General features: G+C 40.9%; 2 protein-coding genes across 5 annotated transcripts in view; one reads left to right on the forward strand and one right to left on the reverse strand.

Annotated features, from left to right (window-relative positions):
- The window catches only part of vgll4b (vestigial-like family member 4b), a 41,666-nt gene extending 33,237 nt beyond the window's left edge, over nucleotides 1-8,429 (forward strand). For 2 of the 3 annotated variants that reach the window (XM_040052300.1, XM_040052298.1), the window contains 3 exons: nucleotides 2,051-2,324; nucleotides 2,699-2,816; nucleotides 3,301-8,429. In XM_040052300.1, the coding sequence (XP_039908234.1) occupies nucleotides 2,051-2,324; nucleotides 2,699-2,816; nucleotides 3,301-3,557 (649 nt within the window). In that variant the 3' untranslated portion in view covers nucleotides 3,558-8,429. The remainder of the gene's footprint in view (nucleotides 1-2,050; nucleotides 2,325-2,698; nucleotides 2,817-3,300) is intronic. The other variant, XM_040052299.1, reaches the window with a different exon arrangement.
- atg7 (ATG7 autophagy related 7 homolog (S. cerevisiae)) overlaps nucleotides 7,552-15,533 on the reverse strand; it is a 62,539-nt gene continuing 54,557 nt past the window's right edge. The window contains exons 19-20 of one of the 2 annotated variants that reach the window (XM_040052295.1): nucleotides 13,191-13,302; nucleotides 7,552-9,652 (exon numbers count right to left, since the gene is read on the reverse strand). In XM_040052295.1, the coding sequence (XP_039908229.1) occupies nucleotides 13,237-13,302 (66 nt within the window). In that variant the 3' untranslated portion in view covers nucleotides 7,552-9,652; nucleotides 13,191-13,236. The remainder of the gene's footprint in view (nucleotides 9,653-13,190; nucleotides 13,303-15,533) is intronic. The other variant, XM_040052296.1, reaches the window with a different exon arrangement.

A 15,533-nucleotide genomic window follows, 5' to 3' on the forward strand; every position in this document is an offset into this window, starting at 1 on the left:
TAATCAAGAGATTGTTTATATTTGAAAATAATAGAGAAATTATGCAGGGGGACCTTTCTTTATATTGTCTGATTAAAAGTGGATGTTTCATGTAGTAATAATTTAAACAATTTATTCAGTTGAATAGGCTTTAGTTTTAATTATGACCTGATTTAAAGGGATCAGCTCCAGAATGTATGTTTTTCTTTGTACTGTTTAAAAAAATGAAGATGAAATGGAGAATTGATGCCACTGTGAAAGAACAAAAAAAGCTTGTTGGTGAGCTGTCGGCCAGGGTTTATGCAAGCGCTGCCAAGTCCTTTCCTTCTTTAACCCTCAGGAAGTTTGCTGCTGATTGTGAGAAAAAGGGGAGGAAAAAAAAGAGAGCGGGTCTCCGTGAATGTAAGCTCTCGGCACAAACGAAGGAAACTACTGACCTCACTCTTTCTTAAAGTCGAGGTCCCGACCATTCACATGCAACTCACCCTTCCCCACCTCTTCTCGGCTCTTCCTCTCCCCCTTTATGTATTCTGTGTAGATTGTTTATTTGTGGAGGACTGTGCCATGGACTCCAGATGCTTGACCCATCAGTCAGGTTGCTTAGTCACATGGATCTACAACTGCTTTCTTGAGCTTGTTTTGCAACTTAAAGGGCTCCTGCAGCCTTTTAACTTGTGCGGGTTAGGAAATGCCCCTGCATAGTATTCGGTGGAGAATGAGGAAGTTATATATAATAATCGATGTTCGCTTGAGTTCAGTATTATTTCTTGCAAATTTAATCAAGCCTGCATGGTTTGTGTGTAGCGTATTCTGTGTAGGAATGAGCAAGTCGATGTCTCTATCTGTGAATGGATTATGGAGTTGGGGCGAAAAGGAGAGACAGAGGCGAGTACAGTAAATCTTGCTCCCTGTAGCTGGGCCTCAGTTTGTAAGAGGGGAGTGAACCGCACACACGGACACACACCCACACACACAAACAAAAAACACAGAGCAAATCTGATGCAGGGACCAAAACAATTACTAACTTGTTAAACTACAACTCAATGGTCTTTAGTCGCAGACACTTGTCTACATATCAGACATATCACAATCATTATCGTCAGAGCTGGAAGAAAGCCTGTTTTGTTAAACTGTTGTTACTTTAATCCCTTATCCTTATCTGTTTTGCAGTGATTAAAATATGAGCTCACTGCTTGGTGATAACAGTGCTGCTAAATAATTCCCTTTCATATGGAAGGTGCATGGCTAACCTCCTTTTACCTCCATTAATCACTTCATTGTTGTAAGTGTGGACGGGGAATAAAACTCAAAGAAAGGATGTTTAGTGACTTTAATTGAATGTTGAGTGACATCAGCCTGCATCTATGCTCCGTTAGTAGTTTTCTTTTCTTTTTTTAAATTATGACTGCAGTAAGTGCAGCTTGCCGAAGAGATGAAGTTGATTTGCTTTGCTGGGGAAACCTCTCAAGAGCTTTGAACTTTGTGCCCATTTGTCCCTCCTGTGTCGAGATAAGTTTGGAGTCTGTCCATGTTGGATAAAGTTAGGAGAGTGTTCCTTCCTCCATCTGAGGACAGTGTGTGAGCCTGTGTTGGCACCATATGGTCTTATCAAACCTCACCAGCAATCTGAGAGCTAAGGCTGTGTGTCCATGAGAGTGTGTATTTGTTAGACCAGTATTAATAGCTTTTGCCGTTCCTGCTGACACAGAGCACCATTTACAATTGTCCTTTTATAATCTTTATTTTTCCCCACGTCACATTCTCCCTGTCTTAGCTGAACTCCTTGTGATCTTTCTGTCTCTTTACTTCTTGGCTTTTTTTTCTTTGCCCATTCCTTACATCGTTTGTCAACACTCTTTGCACGTCATGTTTACTTTTCATCTCATCCCAAACACCAAATATTGTGTTTTTGATAACCATGGATCGTTATGTTTAAGCTCCAAATGTCTTCTCTTATCATTTTAATTATGATACTGACTTCAGAGTCAATTTAGTGCTAGCAGACTCAGAATACACATGAATTTATCCAGTGTGCAGGATGAATAACGTGCGTTTGTTTTTTGGCTACTTGGCTGTTCCTCAGGAAACCTAATGGAGATTATCGCAGCTCTCCTGGCTCCAAGGACCGCAGCAGGAGCCCCATCGAACGTGTGGTGGTGCCGGGTGCTCTGGGAGTGCCGAGCAACCACATGTACAGCCACCCCCATCACCTCCACCTGGCCAGCTTAGCTACCATGGACCAGCCACTGGCACTTACCAAAAACAGCATGGTGGAGTCAGCGCGCAGCAACACAGCAGCTATGGCTACAGTGCTGCACACAGTCAGCACTGTGGAACGCCAGCAGGTAACACACCCGTCCTGTCTTTGGCTCTAATGCGCACCACATTTTTCTTAAATTGTCGAGTGAAACCTCAACTCTGGTAGGTCCCCCACATGATGTGACTAATATGCTTTCATTAACCTGCCTCCTTGGTTGGTGGAAAGTACACATTTCCTATTTGGCTTGTTTGCAAACCATGTTTTAAAATCCTGGTGGTCACTGGATCATTCCTGCTGCCTCAAACTTGAAACGTCTTTTCATTTTCTCCATCTTTTCTGAAAAGTTGCTGTTCTGTTCATTTTGCATTTACTCTGCTTCTTTTAACACGCTTTAGCAAATTGCTGATCGGCAATCATAAGACTGAATTCGACATTTAACACAGACTCTTTGTGTTTCAGAATCGTCCCTCAGTGATCACATGCGCCCCAGCAAACAACCGCAACTGCAACCTGTCTCACTGTACAGTCTCCCACAACGGCTGCTCCAACTTCACCAATAACTACAGGAGAAGCAACAGTGAGTACACGTTTGCAAATGCATTTGCAACAGCAATGCGCACCCCAGAGAGAAAACAGCTCATACTCTCCACGTTCAGATGTAAATGTATTGTAGTAATGCTAGTAATGCTAGGGTTCTTCTGTTTTTATAGCGAAACCGTTGTTATGATAGCGTTTAAACATACTTAATTACAATCTTATCTGTTATCTCTGTACCCACAGAGTCACTCGAGGCCTTGGCCAATAAAACATTTGTTTTCTTTTTCCTTCATGTTTTCTGTGGGTTTTTATGATCCCAGTGAAATCTCTATGATCTCATTGAGGTTAACAGTGAAGTTTAAAATGTTGATTTAAAAAGAAAACCTGCAATAAAAAAGTAAACTCGCATGCACATTAAAACAAATTGCCTGCTGACCATTTCTTTGTATTTTAGTTTTTTTTGTTGTTGTTTTTTTAACTAAAATTGTAACTAAAACCCTTTTTTTCTCTTCTTCTTGCATAAGCCAACACAGTGTGTGACCCTGTGATTGAGGAACATTTCCGTCGCAGCCTTGGGAAAAACTACAAGGAGCCCGAGCCCACCGCCACCAACTCGGTGTCCATCACGGGCTCAGTGGATGACCACTTTGCCAAGGCGCTCGGCGAAACCTGGCTGCAGATCAAAAACAAAGGGAGTCCCTCGTCATCTGGCAGCAGCCCAAACTCCTCCCCTGACAGTCGCATGGTCAATCACAACCACTCCCCTTCTGTCGTCTCCTGAAGGGGGTGGATAGACCCCAGTTTTCCCAATCCTTATCCTGGCTCTAACATCCATGCCCCCATCACTTTGGTCTGTCACCAGCATCCCAGAGGGAATGCTTGTCTGCTGGTCTGCTAAAAATATCTAAAACCCTCAAGCCCGCTCTCTCACTGTGCACTCATAGAGGATCAATCGAGCAATAACAACACAGTCATTTTTCCCATCTGTCCTCTGGTATGCTAATGCCAGACAATCAGTAATGAGTGATGAGGGTTTAGCCTGGAGCTTAGGTGGAGCATGAGCTTGCTCCTTCCAGTCATACATCATCCTGCATGTCAAGCTTGGAGCTGAGCAAGTGTCTGTAGTTATATGTAAATACGGAGAGAACGGAAAAGGAGGTGTTTTAATTATTATTTTTTTTTTTTTCTTCTTTGTTGTTATTTTTCTTTAACGGTAGTTTTGTGTACTTGCTTCTGTGTTATGCGATGCCCGACGTTTCAAAGGAAAGATGAGCGAGAAACACTTTGGAGAAAATGAACATAAACCACCTGACTGTTCTACCAAAGAAACCTCAGACGCTGATGTTTATCCATGCCCAACTCGGAAACAAAACAACAAAAAGCCATCTTGCAATCACCTCCCTCTGTTTTTATCTTCTTTCATCCTCTCACCTGCCTTCCCCCCCCCCCACTTTTCCTCTCTCTCTTCTGTGTATGTGTTCTCGTGGTTTTGTTACTGTATGTGTATACTTTAGTGATCGACTCGGTCTGATTTGCACTACTGCCGTAGAGAGTAAAGGGTGGCATGTCATTTTGCGATCTGGCACTGAACACACTGGGACGGACGAGGCTGACTTTGACACGATGGCATATTATTCCAACTTTTGTTGGAACAGCCGTTTTTGCATCCCATTAACTCCTCTCTGAAATCTACCCGTGCACATTTCCACCCCAGCGCTGGTAGAAAAGCGTGAACAAGGTCATTATCCATTATTTATTGAAAGCATTTAGGAAAATGTAAACACGCCTTTATGGCGTTGGGCAGTAGACGCATGACTCACAGCAAGCTTTTGACTAGCGTTTGTCCATGCTCCATCACTGAAACTTCAGTAGTGAAGCTGTTAGCTGAAAACACACACATAGGTGAAAATCTTCAGATACTGGGTGATTCAAACAGCCACCAGCACTTCACTAAGGAGCTGCAAGTATTAATATAAATAAAGAGAAAAGTTATTGGAGGGACTTAAAAATTTACCATCCACCATTAGTCCCCAAACCGCTACATCATATTGTGAGAACAAGATTATAAGTAGGTTGAATTAAACACTAGAATTGCAGCTTGCAGATTTGGTCTAATGTGGCCATAAGATGTGTAAATATGAATGTTTGTATGTGGTTTATACAGATACCTAAAAAGCAAAAGACCCCTTGGTTTGATCCTGGGAGGTATTATATTTTAACATGTCATGCTGCCCGGTCCTCTGGTATCGGCTCTACGCACATCCAGATTCTTATTTAAGCAGCGCTGATTTGTATCGAATAATAAAAACTGTTGGCTTTCAGTTTAAGAGCACAGTCAGGTTAAAAATGAAAAAACCGTCAGCTCCTGTGATGTTCATGGCCATCACAACCGTAATGAGAGGAGATTAGGGTTGAAAACACTGACCGAGTGTGTTGAAGGCTGGGCTTTGCCGAAGGACGTGCTTTGATGTGTTTCACGGGCTTAACTGCTGACAGTGATGAGGGGATAGATGACGCTGCACGTCACTTTGTGGTTGAAAGAAAAAAAGTCTGGTTTCTCGACCGGGGGAGAGAAGATTTTTCAGATCTCTTCAAACACACCTTTGTTTTTGTTGTTTTTCTTTGGGGGGGGGGGGGGTTTGGTCTCTTTGATCGTGGGTGTAGTAATTATATTTGGCATACACCCTGCTGTCCTTCCCTCCCTCTCCTACACACTGTGGTTTGGTAGATTTCTACAAGGTTTTAAGGGTAAATTAATGCATGTTGTTTTGTTTTTTTGTTTGTTTTTTAATAGCTGGTATCTATTAGTGTTTTTAGCATTTCAAACATAACTTTTATTAGCCTTTTCATTCAGACGTTAGTTGTTACTTCTTTCGTTGTCAGTAACAGACATAGACACTATACACTCACTGCTGGGTCAGTTGTACTCCATATTGTTATTGTTATTATTACAATTTTGTATTTTTTTGTTTTGTTGTTTTCCATTACTAGCAGTATGGTAACAAACATCTATAGTGGGACAGCCTCCGGACAGGCTCTGTTAAATGATGAGAGCTACGTTTCCTAAAATCATCTCAACCCAGTAGGCGATCAGCTCATCCCCGCAGCAGAGTGACGATCGTCTTGGGGTTTAGTTGGGTTTGGGATCCAAAGCTCATTAAGGTTTTCTTAAGATGTTGATCCATCAGTGGTACAGGATGCTACAAACGTCAGCTTGACTGAGCTGAGACACCACACAAACAGCAAAAAGTCAGCGGGGTCTTGTTTTCTCCAAAAGCATCTGAGCATCTAGCCTGTTCAGCTGCCATCTTAAAGTCACCTTGGCAGGCACTGGATGCTTTTGGGAAGCAGGGTTTGTTTACAAAAAGAGTTGGTTCGCGATGGCTCTCAAACATCTTGTTGACGCATAAAAGTGTCTTAAAGTTACGGCACTAAAAAGACGACATTACGGAAATAGCATTGGCAGACCTAGCAGAGAGACGCTAGAGAACAAAACACTTGGCTGATAATTAGTTATCTGAATTTATGGTGTGACGTTTCACCTCGCTCAACCTCCATCAGCTGACTTTTTGTGTTCCGACTTGGTGTCTAGACCTTTTTTATAAATATATATATATAAATACATATTTCTCTCTTTCTTTTCTGAACTTAAACTAGAGTGCTGCAGTCTAAGGAAATGAATTTTACTCTGCAAAGCAACCTGCGCCAAGGTGGCATACATTCCTGCTGTAGGCAACTTTGTACAGGCCTCAATGCATTCGCTATCTTTATATCAACAGGCGGAGCTAATAAGTAGTGAGGGCTACTTGTCCCCATCCCCTCCCAACAATATCTCTCGTGTCTTTGCCCGAATTAAAAGGTGCCCCATTTGCCTTTTTTAAGAAATAAATTGGCCATAGTGAAGAATAAAAGATAAAGAGAATAAAGGAACAACTGAATTTTAATTTTTGAGGACATTTAGTGGTCTGATTTAGAGAACTTGGGGTCTTACTAGCAGTCAGTGAAAACATTACTCACCCTGCATTAAAACTACAGATTGACTTAAAGTCTCTGAGCTAAGGCAGATAGGTGGTGAGGTTTTGATTCGTTGGCTTTGTGTAATTTGTGTCAAGAATGGCAAGTACGTACATTAGAGTTCTGTACCGCGTTCGAAAGCGTCTACACATTCCAGTCTCAGCTATCAGAACCTAGAACTAGATGATGGAAGTTCTACAATGCTACCCGAGATTCACATTTAACTGGAGTTCTGTCATGTACTTGTGCTTTCTGTGACCAGTTTCGAGTGGATTGGGTTGGTGGTTTTTCGCAGGCAGAGTGTTGGGGCGGGAGGCTGAGCTTTCAGAAGCTGAGCTTTTGTAAGCGCGACCTGTGAGCCAGGACATGTTCACCTGCCACTCAGCGTTGCCTCCCCCCCCCACCTCTCAGATTCAGTCAGCCTGTATGCAGTCAGTAACATCCGAACACGAGGGAAATGGACTCTGTGTCCAGAGGATTTTGTTTTTCTGTTATTCTTTCTCGTTATCATTTCACTACCACCCTGTAGGTAGGCTCTCTTTATGCTTTGGCACACACTCCCTACGCACTGTAGGAAAATCACTTAATAAAAAAATACTTTTTTATAATAGGTAAACTATAAGACCATCATTACGCTGTGCGTAACGAATGTACAGAGAAAAAAAATCGTAGGTATTTTTTGAGGAACAATGAATTTGTTAATGATATGTAGCTATTTAATTGTTTTTTCCCTGTCCTTATATTGTAATCATTGCATTTTCTTTTTTTTTTTTTGTGAAAAAGTTGATCTTTTTTGTTTATAGAGTTTGTCTTGTTAGAGTAAAGGTTCAAGTGCAGGAGCACAGAAAACGTGTGAAACCACAGTAAGCCACAGGTGTGTCGGTGACAATCGCTACTTCCATTGGTCCCCATGGTGTTCGATCATGTGACTTCAGAGACATTTGAACAAGACTTACCAGTAAGCCAAAACAAAGTTTGTTTTGCGGGCCTTTTGAGCAATTTGCATGTTTTGTGTTGTTGGAAGATTTTGCCTCTAGCCCATTCTGTCTTGCTTGCCATTTCCAAAAGAGTTCATTTTAAAAATATAAGCAAAGTCCCCATTAGTCACGGGCTAGCAGGCAGGTACAATTTCAAACAGCACGTAAGCAATAGCATTTTTTTTTCATGACTTTTTTCATCTATGGATGGGAAATGAGTGAAGTAAAACTATCAGTCAGCATTTGTTGAATTTGCTGTTGGAACTGATGAAACTGTAGATTTGTGCTGCGGATCATCTGCTTTGGTGCCAGTCAGCGAGGCGTAGATGATCTAAGAAGCAAATGAGTTCTGGGGATGTCACTCCTAAATATGTCACCACAGTTTCCATCTGTTGAAGTCGTTTTGCATTCTTAATCAAGTTAACATGAAAATCGAGCAAATAAATCAAAGAGGAGTCGGTCTTTACTCGGACTGCACCACATTTTCCAGGTCTTTTTTGAAGTGGAAGTAGCATGTACTTAATGGTAGTAATACTCTGAACTGTAATAAAATTTCTATCAAGATTTGTGGCTCTGTGTCTCCTACTTAAAAGGTTTTGGCAGGCCACCTTTTTTGTACGTTAAAGTAGCCTTGATGAACAATAAAGTGCTTTTAAACCACAGTCTGACTGTGTGGGTTTTTGTCTTGTAATTGTTTGGTGTGTTTGTGCTTGTGAAATGGTTACGAGAGTTGCTCGAAAAGCGGCAAACAGCTTTTTGGAAAGACTGAGCTAAAGTAAAAAGGACATTGTTGCATAGCGACATAAACCTCACAGATGTTAATAGAGAAATAATGGATTTTATTCCAGTTTTTTTTAATACAGAAGAGAAAAACAGCTCCGAGATTAATCAGAAAACAAACCAGATCCTTTCTCATGATTGAAACTCGAGTCAGTCTCAATCACTTTCATAAATATCCAAGCATTTGTTAAAATGTACATGTGAATACACTGAATACATCACTGCAGATGAGACTTCCAGGACAATGCAGAGGAAGAAACACAAAAAACATAGTTACACAAACATGTACATGCATCAACACCAACAAACCAAGAGCAACAGTTTCCACAGTTCTAATTATATCACAGTAACATCTGTATGCAAGTCCTCTCTGAGTGAAAGCTTCATAGCAACAAAGCTGGTTTAAGCATCACTTCTACTGTACGTGTCACAGCCTCTGATCAAAAGACCCCAAAAATGGATGAATCTGCAGAACTGTATTTTATTTTCAAAACTTATCCGAAGCTCTTTCTCAAACTGAATAAGTGAACAGATGTCGTAACTGCCTTGCCAAAGATCTCTCCAGTAAAATCATTAAATGTGTTGATGCAGAGACCTTGGGAGGGGATTGAAACTGTGGCACTTCAGAGAGGTTTCTTGGTGTTTTTAGACTCTTTAGTTCCAATATTTTTTTGCAGGTTTGTTGTTTTGTTCAGGGACTTAAAGTGTGTTTAGACAACAGCAGGTGACAGGAACAGGTACATTCTTTAGTAAGTTCAACAGTTTTACATATCAAAAGCAAAAAAAAAAAATCAAAACTTGTTCAGGCTTTCAGTTATTGTTTTGTTGCCTTTTTCTTAATTGCTTATTAGATTACTTCCCAGCTCTGAAGATCTGGGCCATCTTGAATCCAAATGAGGACTATTAGGAATTTTAAAGCTTTTTAACAGCCTTTTTAAAGCATTTATTTATTTATTTATTTATTTGCTCATGTGCTTGGTGCTGATTACGTAAACAACTTGGTCTTTGTAAATACAGGATTTTGTATGGATGGATGTGTTTAGTCCTTCTGAGTGCTTGCTCCGCCAGTTGTTCAGATGCTCTCATCGTCGCTCATGTCCCAAATCTGATGAGAAAGAGACAAAAAACAGGAAAAGAAAAGATCAGCAAAGACAAAAAGAGACAAAATTAACACATCAGTTATGTTTGTGTTTCCAGAACAGTAAGTGTTTAAAGGGATTCCTGTAGGGACAGGTAGAGCAGCTCTTAGAAGACACTGATCAATGATGCAACTTCAAACATTTAAAAGCTTAAAAGCTTAAAAACTTTGCTTACTATTCAGGTTCTTGTATCTACAAATGAGCTGAGCAAAGATATTTTAAAATGTCTCTTGCTGAAGTGCGCTTGCTAGCGTGCATTGCCATTTGACCATATTGCAAAGCCTAGCTGCACAACCACCACTGATTGTTGACCAATCGTAATCATGGACACATTTAGAGTTTCTCACAAGAACAACGAGCTATGGTCCAAAACAAATATGAGGAATTTAAAACTAAGAAAAGCTGGAAAAATTGCCAACAATGTGAATGTTTATGCTTCTCATCACTTCAGTCATCTGTGTACCTGACAACAGTGAGTAGCCTACTTATGTCTATGAACGCATTCATTCAGCAAGACATTAACACAGGATGGGTAATTAATTTTCCCAAGCTAAGCTAAACTCGATTCTGCGTGATATCAATTTGATCTCTTTTTAAGACGTTGGCGTGGCCCTCCACAACAGTCCTGCTTTTTCATGTACACTAAGCAGATTTATTTCCCCAATAATCTGTTTAAAATATTTCTGACTCAGATAAATGGAGTACCAGGAATTACATACACCAAAAGTATAGTGCAACTTACACGAAACACAATTATGTCAGAAATGTGATGCAACTCCCACATTCCGGAAGTGACGCAATAAAAGACACAAACACACACACACACACACACACACACACACACACACCTGAGCAACTTCTTCTGCATGAGTCTGTCAGTAAACAACAGCGGCCTTCACATGGCAGCAGAAGTCTTCACATTCTTCCTCTGTCAGACGTAATTCGCATACCTCTGACACTTTCTGGAATGTTACACACACACAACCACAAATACACGCAATTCTGACACACACACACACACAGCGTCCTCTGAAAGCACTGCTTCGCGGCTTTCAGCGCTGAAATGTGAAATTCAGGGAAGAAGCAGAAATCCAACACGTTCAAATGGTTTTTAAGTGAAGCCGAGTCTCTTTGATTATCGCCTTGAATTCTATGAAGGTCATTCAGAACAAGGTCACACATCTTCCAAGAGCAGTTGCAATGAAATTGCAAAAAAAATATTTTTTTTATTTGGTTGGTTATTATTATTATTATTATTATTTTTTATCATATATAAATTCAATAAATATGTTTTTTATTGTTTCATTTTATGCTTTTATTTTATTTTCGCTGTTGCATGATCAACTATGTTTAAATTAATGGTCAAATTTACATGAATAAAAATTAACAGCAATTATTACACCAACAGTGTAATAATTATTGCACCTGTCCTTTAATGTAGGATTTTCTATGTCAAAGAGAAGAGAGACTATACATACAGACATTATACAGAAGCCCACCCCACAGTAAGGGTGAATGCTCAGCACTGAGGGCCAATGGCTTTGCCACTTCTACTTAAAATATGTCATCAATAGTATACATAACAACTTAGCTACTTATACTATACATTTAGATTTGGCTGGTTTATGTGAAACAATCAATGTCATACACCAATTTACTGCAAGCATAACCCTCCTGCACGTTGGCCTCATTAAAACAGAGACTGACCTATTTTAGATTCTGACAAATGTCCAGAGATTGTGTTCTTAGATGATCCACCGAGGGGAAACATCTCTCACAGAAATGGATGCAAACAAATAAATCATTACTGATGCCTTGTAGCTTAACAAAGGTGTTGGAGTTATATCCAAGACAACATCATCCTGGTGTGAACATCAGCAGGTTTATTACTGTGTGAATGCAATGAAATATATTTTCTCGCGGTCGGAACATTCTTGTTTAAATTACGGTTGTTGGAATAGTTAACATTTAGGGAAATGCACTATTATTGTAGTTTTTTGTGTGGTGCCAAGTCCAACAATACTGTGTTACTCCACTGTAAACACAGATAGCTTAGCATCTGCAACTGGAGAAACAGACTGGCTCGGTCACTTGGGAAAAAAAGGCTCCGCTTTAAAACTGTGTTTAATGTGTGTCAAACAGAGACGCAAAAACATGCAGCTTGTGTGTTGTGGCTGATGTTTTTTGCTCTAACTATTGCTTGACCACCAACGGTTTAGCCTTCCACCTAGTAGCCTTTGTGCAATCAGCTTGTGCAACAGCACGTCTCTGTTTGGTACCAAACCTGGCAACGTCACCATTTCGGAGATTTTGACACGGCTAAAAGCGGCAGCTTCATGTCTGAATGAGCACTCGGGGGTCACTTTTTCTAAAAGTCACTGCAACAGTATTTTGAGTAACTTTCAGGAGAAGTCTGAACCGCATGTTCAAGTAACCCCCTCCACCCCTCCCCGAGAGGGACATCAAATCCTGATAGACAGAATCAGAACAGAGCAGACTGATCAAACCATGAGAGCGTCACCAACCAAAGACCAGGTCTAAAAGTGTTTTCACACTTTGCAAAGAAACAGTTTTCCCTCTCCTCCCTACAAGTTAAGCCAGGCTTAGCACAGCTTGTCTCCAGCTATTAGCAGCCCAGGATTAGTCCTTTTTTTTTCACCTTACTACAGACAGAAAGATTAATAACTGTAGTTAGATTTACTTGTATGTAAATCCCCCCACTTTAAACATCTTAACTGCCAGAGGACACCAGCTTTACTTTAATAAAGAATTTATTGATACCTGAAGGAGAAAGTTCACATTTAAATCACAAGCAGTTATAAATATGGGCCACTGAGTTCTGTTTTGGCGATGCTATACTATAGTCTCTTTGAGCCAGATTCCTCCATTATTTTTCTTTCCTCCTCATCTGACTCTATTTAAACAAGAATATTTCAGTGATGCTTTTACTTTAGCTTTTCCTGACAAACCTGCTTTGACAGGAAGTAGCGTAGGTAGTGCTACACACAGTAAGGACCGCAGGTGCTCCTGTGGCTAAAAATCATGTGTGCCAGCAGAAAAAGCTGCCCAACCTGTTCCACAGCAGCTCTGCCACTACTGAATATATGGTCTTTAAAAAAGACAGAGTGTAGCACCAGAGCAATGCTAAGTTTTCACAAAGCTTTTTTCCCCCCTCATAAACTAAGTGTGGAAAATCAAGGACAAATTTTTATGAAAGCTGGATTTTCTGCACTTCTGCTCCACTGCTGCTGGGTAGCAGCCATCAAAAGGACAGCAAGCAAAGAGCTCTTTGAAAGGGAGTGACACTGGAGCCCCTCTCTGGATGGCTGCCATGCCACACTGATGGCGAGTATGTGGGCCTGTGTGAAATCTTTCCCGCAAAATGGAAAGGGGGGTAGAGGTAGAAGAGTGAGGGAGATTTTGTGTGTGTGTGTGTGTGTGTGTGTGTGTGTGTGTGTGTGTGTGTGTGTGTGTGTGTGTGTGTGTGTGTGTGTGTGTGTGAACCTTATGTAACACGAATAGCTCCAGCAAACTGAAGCCTACAACTTTACTACACTCTTTCGAGCTCAGCTGAATACTTGGGATGTTTCTCAACCATTGGAAGCCACCTCTGTTGCTGCAACACATAAGCAGATTTCTGTAAAGCCAAGATCGAAATAAATCACTTCTCAGCTCTGTCCAATTAGGAAACTTACTGAAACCCAAACTCCTTCTTGCATCATTCACATGTACAATCACACCTGTTCAACTGCTTGTTAACACAAATATCTACTCAGCCAATCACCCGGCAGCAACTCAATGCATTTAGGCATTCAGATGTGATCAAGGAGACCTGTCAAATTTCAAACTGAGCTTAAAACTGGGGGAAGAAAGGTGATTTGAGTGACTTTGAACATGGCAAGGTTGTCTGAGTATTTCAGAAATGGCTGATCTAGTGGGATTTTCTCATGTGACCATCTCTTGAGTTTACAGAGAGAGAAAATACCCAGTGTGCTATATGGAACCCAATGAGAATCAACAGGAGAATCGATAAGGAATCAAGTCGATACGTGACAATGATAATGAAATCAGAATCGCTCTATTCTTATTAAATCCCATCCTTAGTAAAGACCCTACAACAGTACAGAGAAAACCCCGACAATCAAAGGACCTCCTTTGATCGAGCACTTCGTGAAAGTGGGACAGAAAAACTACATTTTAATAGGAAGAAACCTCGAGCAGAACCAGGCTCAGGGAGGGGCAGCCACCAGCCTGTTTTTATGTCTTGCGAGACTTGGTGCATGTTCAACTTTTATCACCATAAAAAGCTGCGTGAGAAGGTAAAACTTGACTCTTCTAACAGATGGAAGAAAGCAAGAAGCAGGATTCAGTTTTTCTTTTTTTATTTGAAGGACTACATTAATCCGAAAAATATCAACAATAAAACTAATGACTGCTTGCAGCTCTAGCTTTAATTATATTTGTCTTGGCTGTTTGACCTCTACTTCACACACACCCTCAAAGGAATTGGCAACAACACAATCGATGAAACATCTTTACCTTTGAAGCCGCCTTATCGCTTCAAGACCTTGAGCCACCGCAGGTTTGAAAACAAAAGGATTGCAGGATGTTTCATAACATCCAACAGTAAGCTGCATGTAATCATTGTGCGAATGTGTTTGTAATCAGTTGGGCTCCGGCTGATATGACAACTATAATCCAGGCTAGTTGTTGAGACAAGGCCGGGATCTGATCAGATAGTGAAGGCTTTAGCTGGAAGCTGAGGCTGGTAGAATCACAGCCAACTCTCTGCTGCTGCTGATTGTTGCTGCTACCCCGCAAATGGAGCACAAGCCTCAGCATGAAGGGCAACGTTTATCTCGAAAACTAGTGCCCGAGCTACGGTGTTTACTGCCTGAAATCACAGTTTATCAGGGAGAAACTTTTCAGATCACTGTCATTTCACTGACAAGGGTTGCTGCTCCTTAGGAGAGCCGATCCAAAATACTGAGCCAACTTACAGGAATAGTTCCTAAGTGCGGGTGGCCCCAGTGGGAATCCAGCCTCTAAAGTCATTCAACTAGCTAGTGCTACACAACCACTGATGGGCTTTGCTATTAAACACACATCTGTTTTACATATTAGGACTGACACCAAAGCACAAAGTGCAAAGTCGAGCTTTCATCATGGAGACTGGCTCCATCTGATATGTAATTAGAGGACCACACAGACTGATGTGGTTTATGGCTGCTGGATACAACACTGACTGTGCGCTGTTGGTTGAGGATGAAGACGAGGGATATCCAGTTGGAAGAAAATTTTTGGTTCGTGTAGGTGATCTTGGATAGTTCATAAAAGTATTTACAAACCTCTGTTCATATATCTGTGCATACACAGTGTGGCCTCTCATTGGAGGGCATTTAGGCTGTATGTAAACTATGCTAGTGGGACATTCACTCATCAGATGAAAAAAAAAGTAAAAATAACTGAAACAGACATAACAAAAACATGGTGGAAGTGGTACTGATACAACATTTTACAACACCTCCATTTCTGTGCAACGTCTCAGCAAATCCTAAAAGCTTAAAGCATAGAAAAAAAAAACACATTCAAATTTTTTAAGGGTGAATTGTTGAACTAGAAATACTGAACTCCAGGTTTTTTGTACCATAAATCCAGACTTAGGACTCATCCTAAGTCTGGATTTATGGTGTGCTCCTGAATAAGTCGGAAATTCCGGGTTCCTACTGGGAAATTATTTGTGGAACGTCCCCTCAACTCAGATTTCCCACTTGGAAAGTCTGAGCAGACCAACACACCCCAAGGTGTGCAGAGATGCTGCAGGAAGGTTTAATCCAACACAGGAGT

Source organism: Simochromis diagramma, unplaced genomic scaffold (genome assembly GCF_900408965.1).
Source record: "Simochromis diagramma unplaced genomic scaffold, fSimDia1.1 OVJJ01000389.1, whole genome shotgun sequence".
Lineage (NCBI taxonomy): Eukaryota > Metazoa > Chordata > Actinopteri > Cichliformes > Cichlidae > Simochromis > Simochromis diagramma.